This window comes from Cyphomyrmex costatus, unplaced genomic scaffold, assembly GCF_001594065.2.
Source record: "Cyphomyrmex costatus isolate MS0001 unplaced genomic scaffold, Ccosl1.0 scaffold141, whole genome shotgun sequence".
Lineage (NCBI taxonomy): Eukaryota > Metazoa > Arthropoda > Insecta > Hymenoptera > Formicidae > Cyphomyrmex > Cyphomyrmex costatus.
The window spans coordinates 797,268-807,717 of NW_017275402.1; the positions used below are offsets into that span (position 1 = coordinate 797,268).

Here is a 10,450-nt window from a genome sequence, read left to right on the forward strand (position 1 = left end):
AAACTCAGCGATTATTAACATTTTCAACCATGACGTAATAAGAATAGATTGTGCATTCCTATGATGTTGATACGCTCAATTCTTTCTACATCTATTACGTCTATTCTTCAACGCAAGTTTTCAACATAAGTACAATGACACCCTAAGAGTTAAGGACTACTTTAGATCAGCATCAATTTCGCAATAATCTCTAGTTTCCGAAAGCAAATGCATCAAGTCTCTATATCGAGATTCTCTGATTCGGAGAAGCAACACTTACGTGAGTAGTCCGGGGTTGGGGTCCGCCTGATACCAAGAGTACTGCGGCATGTAACCCGCGTGATGTGGCGGCGGTGGCGGTGGCGGTGGATGATGCCCGGCCGTGTGCGGGTGATGATGGGAATGGGGCGGCGCGTGTGGATGCGGATGGTGCTTCATCTCACCCGGCCAGGAGGGTGCCGGTGGACTCTCGTTGTGCTGAGGCGACATCTCGCTTCCGGGGCTCGAGCTCCCGGGGGTGTGACCGCCACCCCCGCCGCCCATGCCGCCGAGGTAACCCGTCGTCGGGCTGCCCGACACGGAACTTCCGCCCCCTGAAACACAAATGCGAACCGGGGACCGTTTCAAAATCGTTCCTCGAATCTCGCGGAACGTCGTCGTATTTGGCCGCGTCGCGTTGCTGCACATGCAGCTGCGTGCGCCTGAATGGGACCGGCGTCGCAAATTGTATTAATTGTACGCGAGGGAGCGGTATTGTGCGATAATGCATCTGGTGGCTGCTACGAGATGGGAAAGAGTTTCCAGACGGTGGTTGCGCGTTCGATTCCGCAGACTCTAAGTCAAGTTGGGATCTCTGCTCGGAGAAGGGGATGTGTATATAGTTCATCCATGACTGTACGTCACGTTTTCGTGACATTCCGCCATTTAGGAGCGCTTTGATTTTTATCGTTTCCGAAACTTTGTGTTACCTTGATACTATTCTTAAGCACGTTATAGTTTTGTACTCATTAGCGTAAGTAATGAGATGTATTATATGAGAGATTATGTAAAGTATACTCGTATTTATATTCATTTATGCTTATTAATTTTTAACATCAATCTTTGAAAAGGATTAGCGTAAAAAAATTAATTTAATCGGTTAATATAATGAAAATATATTGTAAAAATTAAACTGTAACAAATTCAAAAGATAAAATTTATATGGTATATCGAAATCACTACTTGAAACCTAATGACGTGCATTGGGAAGTACTTGGACGCTCGTACTAAATTTCGTCACGAGAGAGTGGCATTCCTAGCAAGAGAAATTTCTCAAGATGGAGTTAATTTCGTCGACTGTGTCTTTCGTGGAGTATTTCCGAATAAATCACTCACTAGGCAGATTTTCGAGATTACCGTTAGTCGCAGAAAGAGAGCAACGGTGAAGCAAGCAGTTTCGTCGTTGTCGGCGATACGGGCAGTGGCAAAGGCGTGATAAAAAACGCAGACCGCGAAAATTGCGCCGGATCATTAGTATTGTAATTACGAAGTAAAGTGGCGTTCGTAGAGATTGCAGCGGCGCGATGCGGTAAAATGATGGAGCAGCCCCGTCAAGCGCGCAATCATCGCGTACGTTCACCAGTGACATTCAATTAACGGCCGTTATTCAGCCAATTAAAAATGTGCAATTGTTCGCGAAAACAGATCGTGAGAACGATTCAATTGATCGACGGTAAATTAATCGAAAGCGCGCTTCTTCCAGAATACTATAATTAAATACGCAGTAAGATTTTTCTTTCATGAATTCCTTCTTGTTTAATTCATTTCGGTGTATATTTTACTTAGGCAACTCTAAAGCAACTTACCTCCTTGCATAAGACTTCCAGGTTGACCGGGTTGAGGGGATGGTCCTCCGGGTAGAGCGGTTCCACCTGCTAGAAGACTGCCATGTTGACCACCACCGCCGCCCCCGCTCTGTTGCGCTGCCTTCATCATCTTCTTGTATTTACTCCTTCTGTTTTGGAACCAGATTTTCACCTGAAAGAAAAATTGTAATAGTTATGTTAGAGAGATAGGTTTTTTTTTTTCATGAACGCGTGAACACGAAAAGACAGAAATTTTATTACACATTTTACTCCTTTATGTAACAATGTTGAACGTGACATTTCAAAATTCCAACAATGACAAGTACAAATAATCTTATCAATATTAATTGAGCTGTTGTCCTTCATTTTGTCATAATAGTGAAGGTAATTTTCGTTAACTTTTTGACGGTATTAAAATAAGTGGGAAAGATAAAAGAGGAATTCCGTGAGGACAAAAAGTATTACGACAGAACACTATATAGTGTTTATGATATGTTATACTGAATTATTAAATGTTTATTAGCATTTATATCACATTTACGCTTGCACGAGTATAACTTGTTATATTAATTTTTAAAGCTATCGTTATTTATGCATAACTATTTTCTTAAGGATTAGAAGATTTGAATATTCATATAATATTACAAGGTTTTTACAGCACACTTTTTACATAAATCATCTCATTTCTAATGTAATAACATGCAATAAATTGTTTTATTTTTAATTTTCAAATACATCGACACTAATACTCATATTAAATATAATCATTATCGTTATCATGTTGTTATCATAAATGCTAATAATTATTATTAATATTATAATTACGAGGCAAAGTGACGTAGCGTGTTTTACAGCTGTTTTATATTGTGTCATTAACATATCCATTTTTGTACTGTTTCCTTTTTCCATCATTATAGATCCATAAAATTATCCCAAAAGAGGACCGCAAGCGATTTTGTCGAGATGCGTCGCCCGATTATCGACGCGCGATTGGAAATACATTTCGCAACTGCGATGCGCAAAAGCGTACCTGAGTCTAATCCGATGCTTCGCATCATCGCTTCGTACTGCCGGGTTAGACGGTAAAGACGAAGGAAAAAGAAAAAAAAAAAAAGAACGTTCGTCGTTTCGTAATCATCGTTTCTTTTGCCTCCTCGCTGCGATGCATAGAACCGCAGCGGCAAGCAGCTTCGTCGTCCTGTGGCGCGTATACCGGTGCGCACGCGCGACCGCTAGGATTGCACATGCGGTATTTTTTTTGTCTCAGCATCCGCACACACGCATTGCATACACGTGACGTGCTGGCTCAATCTTACGTAACCCTACCGCGCGAAGTTAAACGTGTACGTGTACAGGAATACGCGAGGTGTACCCGCGTTGTACACGACGACGCGACGTCGCGGCAGCTCGAACCGAAGCCATATGTTTGGACATGTCGCCGGTTTGGACATGCCGCGCGAAAGAAATTCTACCGCTAAAAAAGAGTGGTAGAACCTCTTTTTCTTCTGCGCGACATTTCCTTTTATATTTTATTGAACAATATCTGTTTTATTTAATTATACGTGGAAATTATAGACCGATAAGAATAAATCGAATAAGAAAAGGAACGCTATTTTCAGTCAAAGCGAATCCGTTGAATAATATTTATATGTAGAAATTGAAAAGTGAGATGCAAGTATAAAGTTGGAAATAATATTATAAATTATATTGATCGCGTCAATTTAAAATAATAATACCAATAAGCATCTTAAAACACTGCAAAAACTGTTTTATTTAATAAAAATTTTACATTTGACTTCACAATTATTTTTGGATTCATTCTATTTTTTGTATATTATTCGCGCGTCAATAGATCGTTCAATTTCTGCAAGAATAAAAAACATTCTCTTTTATCAACGAAAAGTCAACTATACTTTTTAGTCGTTTTCCACAGCCTTTTGTCCTTGATGTGTTCATGATTGTGTTATTTCACCGTACGATTTAGAAATATTCAGCTACACCGGATTAGACGAAAATAGAGACAGACTTTTTTATTAATAGCATACGCCACGCCTAATGACTTTTTAACGAGCCTATCCGCTATACTTGTATAACCATTCGGGCTTACTCGATCAAACTTGATATTCCATCGCCACGTCGATCAAACGTTGCGATCATAAAACACGAGATGAATACAGTGAATATGTACCTCTATTCACCAGGCATGAAGAATGTTTTTTTTTCATAATTAAAGATTACTCTCCTTTCATGGCAATCTTAGTCTCGTCGAACAATGCATTCGCATACGATAGGAATGTATATTATAAAATAAATTATACCGTTATGTATGAACATATATATGGCTATCTATTAATTATCAAGCAATCAATAAAGAAACTTTTCATCGTGGAAACTCGCGCGAGTAAAAAAGCAAACAATTAAACGTTTTTATTGTTTTAGTCATTTGTTGATTAGCATAACATTTACACTATCAATCTATCGAATGCATTGGCGATATATATATATTGTGAATAAAATAAATTTCCTCACGAAACGTGATAAAACGGTAAACGTGACGTTTGTCCAATTAGCACCTGAACTTATGTTTTTTACTTTTAATGAACTTGTTTGTACATGATGCTGCTACTATATTTCGCGATATATTTCAACCGTCTGATTCCCTATCTTCTAACCTATTCCCTCCTGGCTGAGTAAACCGACTTAGTTAATTAAAGTAACTGTCCAGCTTTGACTGACATCCAAGATGTAAAAAAGTTGATGACATGAACACATATATATGCATACAATTTCACAGTCTATTACATAGTAAAGGAATTATTAACGTGATAAGTGCTATAAGTCTCCAATAAACAATCGTTTTCAGTGATTATTTGACAAATGTCAAATATAGTTTAAAGAAACAGAGAAAGAAACTAGTTTGAACAATCGAGAGAGACAGGTACATCTCAGATAAATTAAATCGTTCAGTAAATCTTAGGTAATATTAGGCAAATAAAAGATCAATAAAATATAGAAAAAAACATTTTTTCAATTATATAGATTTGCGTATATCCTAAATAAAAAATAAAAGAAATTTGAAATAAGCGATCAATGGCAAAGATAATATAAACACTTCAGTCAAAAACAGAAATCTCATTCTTCGCTTTTTCCAAACCGCGAAATGACAGTTTTGGACAAATTGAAAATTGAGGATTCAAGTTAATGGACTAATCGGTAAGTATGGCACGGCGCTTTTGCATTATACATAAGCATTAAGAAACCAGAAATAATGTACAGTTCCAATTTTGCGGAACACGTATCGTCACACTCCGTCATAGCCTCTTCATTAGAAGCAGGGCACGCGAGTTACTGAAAGAAATTTTCACCGATATGAATACAAGTACATGCATGTACAGAGTGTCTCAGAATCTTCCTATTTAATTTTAATGACAGATTATTTGATTAATTTGAAATATTATAATATAGTACTTTCTCGACTAAAATATCCAAGTGTATTTTTATAAATTTATTAAATTATCCATGGTTTCTTGACACGTTCTCGGTTTGTTAACACACCATTTCATTTTTAATAATTTGTGAGTGACTTTGTCTTGAAGGATTGCTGAACCATTTTGATATTTTTGTATTTATATTGCTGAGGACTCCAAACATTCAATTTCAATTTGGAATCAATTACAAAGATGTCATCCTATCTGTAATGGAATATAAAGATTCTAACACGATATTGCGCATTGTGAACCGCACTGTTATATACTCTCATTAATCTTGAAATTCTTTGTTCATCGTGTTGTTTTAAATTTGAGAGTCCATATAATTGTTACAAGTTTATTTTGTATTTTAATAAATTTGTAATTGAAGAAATAGCTATATCAAGCGATCAATACAAAATACAGTTACATCCGATATTTGTTAATATTTAAAGAAAAATTGCTTTCAGACTCTTCCAGGCGTAGCCTGTTGGTGGGAGATCCCGAGGTACCCTATGCGTTATTCATCGCGAAAAATATGCCGCGGCAACATCAGCAGCCCCTGGTCGACGAGCGTGCGCCCGGCGTGCCGGCGCAAATAAATCTCTTTCTAATTGCTTGCTGAAAAACCCGGTTGCGCCGAGTAGAGATGGCGCCCGACAAAGGCCAGCAGCGCTAAAACCCGGTTTCAACGTACTTTATTTCGCTCAACTGGCCGGCCGGCCTAGCCAGCCGGGAAGAGCAGATCGCGTTTACCGGGCGCGTTGGTTTGTTTATTGATATTTACAGCTGACGTTGACAGGGCACGATGCGCATCGACGGTAAGGGATGCGCCTTCGTTCGCGAGGATAATGTTGGCGGGGTTTGCCTTTTTTTCGACCCGTCGGCAGCTTCTCTCTCGGTATGCGGGATATATTTATGCGTGTCGGCGTGCTCGGCGCAAAGCTTTAATTAATATCTTTTTTCCAGGTGTCGTCAGAGTATGTTAGACACACTCATACGAATGTTTCTTTTATTTCCTTATTTGGAGAACAGGATCATAGGCAATTATGTATTTATTTGCAGTAAGTAAAGGTAGAATGTGTGTACATATCTATTCATCTTTTAGTTATTTAGGAAAATATATATATTTTTTAAATATTGTAAAAATGTTACGTTATCTTTTTTTTCAAACAAATATTTAATTTTTATATATATATAATATATGTACCTATATTCGTTACTTATATTAACATATGTATTATACATAGCTCTCTTATACAATTATTTCAATTCAATTGATAGAGAAAGTTTTGAAACGCGTGTGAAAATATAAAGTTTTATGGTGCGAAATATGGTTCGAGATAATAATGACTGTTCTCTCGTGGTAGATATGACGACAAGCTCGGTCGTCAGTGATTTATTACTGCTTGTACTGCTCATTACTCTGTTACTAACATTCTTTCTATCAAATCTTTCCCACAATTTGCGTTCTGCTTGAAAAAGAAAAATATCCTCTTTGAAAAATTTAAGGTAAAATATGTCGACAAGATTCTAAAAACCTTTTATGTTCCTAGAGAAACTATATTTGAGAATTTTGTATACTAATTGATATTAAAGATTTGTTGTGTGTGTGTGTAAAAAATATTTCGATGTATAAAAATTTTCATAAATAATTTATCATCGAATAATAATATAAGTTAATCTTCACTTAATTTATAAAGTTGGTGTTCCATAAAAATTCTGATTATCTTCATACAGGCCACATATGAAGAAACCACACCGGGTGTTAAGAGTAACTGGAGAAATAAATCAAATTACACTTCAAGAGTGAATCATAGAGCCGTCGACTGGCCGCGAGGTAGCAATCAAAATCGCTTTATACTCCAGCAGCGTTACAACAAGCGACACACAGAGGCATGAAGCGGGTCGAGCGGGAATCTTCGCGCGGCTTCGCGTCGCGCGAGTTAAAGGAAGAAGAATACTGAGACGAGCGAGCCGAGGGATACGAATGCACCCTGACGCCGACGGGCACCGGCAGGCACGGTGGCAAGCTGTCGTTATCTCTCGGTTGGACTTAGACGCGCGTGTTACGTGGTTCTCTGCGCGTCGAATGGCCGTCGGGCGGCCGCGCGCGCGAGCGAGCGAGCAAAAATTGCGCCGGAGCAGCCGGTGGTCGCCTCATCGCCTCGCCTCGTCTCGTCTCGCCTCTCGTGAGGGCAAAAAGAGGAAGCGAGGACGCCGTTGCTGCCGAGGACCGATGATGTTGCCGCGGCCAGCGACGGGCTTCCGACGTCGCCGCGGGCGAGGAACTCGGTAACAGTCCGCGCTGTCGATATCGCTGATGCATACTCAATGAGCGACGGATCGGTCGCCGGGAGGATGAAGAGGACGGAAGAGGATGCCAGCGGCAGAGGGGCGGGCTGCGTTCGAGGGGACAGGTAAGATTTTAGACGAAAAAGTGCAGCGCGAATCGAAGGCGATGCTGTTTAATATGTATGAGTAGCATCTAGGAGTAATATTATCTCTGTATAAATGGAAACGCTCCCACCGCGATTCGATCCGCGTCGGGGCTGCATCCTTGGATCGCGATACAGCTTGATGATTTCAAGTTCCTATAAGCTAATATGAGAGGGGACTGCGGAAGGATGAGTCGTTAGAAGTCGTTGCGACTTTCTTTTTGGATGGCTGAAACTGCGGATGTGATGTCAGGTTTCAGGTCGTTACTATAAGAAATGTTTCAGACATTCGCGTCAACAAAGCTGATATTAACAATGTACTTCAAAATTCACTAAGCAAATAAAACTTGAGGAAAAAAAATGTTTCTGTTACACGCGTCTTTTTTTTATTGTCTGCTGCGTAACACTATGAGTCGATTGTTCGATACTTTGGATCTCGAGAGAGTTTCCTCGCTGATTGTTCGAGATTGGCCAAGATGACACGTGGCGATGCGGCGTGTGGATTGAATTATTCGTTACAAGAGCGACACGCCGGAGGTCCAGAAATATTATATATTTTTTTGTAAAAAATATAACTCTGGACCTGATAATACACATCGATAGTGATAAATTCTGAAAATCATGTTAGCTGTCTCATTGCACAATCGATACATTTTGTAGAAATGCTCTGTGACGCGTAACGAAGTACTCTTAATTTCTAATAAAATCGTATAGCTCAATCTCTGTAAACGTTCTATTAATTCTATTGTAATATCATACATTAAAATGTAATTTGGCAAATTGTGTCAACACGTATGTGTCCAATGGTAATTACATTGTGCGTGATATATGTTCTCCATTGCTGACCTCATCGTAACTCATCCTTCATCTGATCGAAACGGAGACTGGACAATTAAATACAATTACGGCGACGGTGATGACGGAACGACTAATGATACAATATGAAGTCAGTAAAATAGTACATAGTCAATATTTGAAATATGCTATCGTAATCTGCCAGATAATGATTAATTATTAATTACAGCCTTCGCTATGAGTACGAAGCATCCTCAATGTATTGCATTTTCTTGTAAAAGACGGTAATAAAAAAACTAACAAAATATTAATTATTATAAAAATAAATATTTTTTAATGAAACTATAATTTTTAAATTTATTTTTCATTAAATACAGGACAACGTTTACGTCTATTTGTGTAAATTTTTTATGTTTATGGCCAAGATTCTATAACTATAAAAAAATTATAAAGAAAAAACGGTTTAAATCGAGCGATAATAAGATTTTTTATAAAATAAATTTTTAGTTTATAATGTTAATACAACAAAAAAGTAAAAAAATATAAAATATATAAAATAATATAAAAATAATATCGGACCTATTATATTATTTTATATTTTTATGTTGTATTAACATTGAAACTAAAAATTTATTTTATAATAAATCTTATTATCGCTCGATTTAGACCGTTTTTTCTTTATACTTTGCATTGCAAAAAATGTGCGAAATCTAATTATAAAAAAATTCTTATTTAATCCGACGACCGTAGCATTCAGTTTGTTATATGAACGTATAAACAGTTTTTGTTAGCTGCACTATTTTAGGAACTTTTGTAAAGCAATGAAAATCGTAATACTCTCGAAAAGAGCACGAATCGTAAATTATGGAACGCGAATTATATCACGTGTTCGGCTTCTCACAGGGATCCGCGCGAAATTGAAAGTTATATTGCAGTGCTGTGTCGCACACGTTGATTCGAGTTATTCCTGGCGGCGGGTCGATCCCCCTTCATACAGTGGGACCCCCGTCGGCACGTTCTGAATGATCCAATCTGTCCGCACAATAAATAATCACGCGTATCGGTACGGCCTACCTGCGGCCGAAAGCCGTAACAAACTAATCCGTCATCGGTGCCCGACGCCGCGCCGGTGCACTTTGCCTGAGGATTTTCAGCGAGCGTCAATCACGCGGGGGCACGGTGATGAAGAGTGCACGATGAGGTCACCCTCGTTCATGCCCTTTATACGATCTAACTAAGTAGATCAACGAGCGTACATCTGATAATGCCGAATTAGCAGTGCACTTGTTTGCATGGAAAAGATCGAGCAAAATGAAATGGAAATGGCACGTTTACGGATGATATATCAATGTGGACAGTACCGATTTAGTTTGACAGCATGCCCATCTCTGGTCTCATGACTTTTTGCTAAAAATTCCCAGTCAACACCAACTAAAAGCAATGAATGTTACAATCTTACATTCAGCAATGTAACTGTTATGTAATTGTTACAATAACATATAATTTCACACTCGACAATATAAACGTGATATAACTTAATGTGAAAACGTCTAACATTGAATGTTATTTACTCTTTGTGGTCGATTGGATTGACGCTGGAAGATACAACGAACGAAGAAGTAACGATTCTTTTTTAATTTAAGCAAAGATGCGCAATTTCTCTTAATTGTTTGCGTTCCATTTCGCTAATATGTCGAAAATCACATTGGACACAGCTGGATAACATATGTCGCGTATTTCGAAGAGAGGACGGTCGGGCACACGGCGGATATCATAAGCGTTTACATTTCCAGCTATCGGCTTGGCGAAGAGGATACGGGGGAGTAGGAGGTCAGGGAGAATAATAACAGCCGTGTAAATGCGTCACTAGGGCCCCGTTCGTTCGCATAATGCTATAATGCCTTTTTTTTTTTTTTTTTTTTTTTTC

The 10,450-nt window shown here is 38.4% G+C and overlaps 1 protein-coding gene across 1 annotated transcript in view; it reads right to left on the reverse strand.

Annotated features, from left to right (window-relative positions):
* Positions 1-255: 255 nt before the first annotated feature.
* The window catches only part of Dll (homeotic protein distal-less), an 85,679-nt gene continuing 75,484 nt past the window's right edge, over positions 256-10,450 (reverse strand). Inside the window, exons 3-4 of the mRNA XM_018551517.1 lie at positions 1,824-1,995; positions 256-572 (exon numbers count right to left, since the gene is read on the reverse strand). Coding sequence (XP_018407019.1) covers positions 256-572; positions 1,824-1,995 — 489 coding nt within the window. The remainder of the gene's footprint in view (positions 573-1,823; positions 1,996-10,450) is intronic.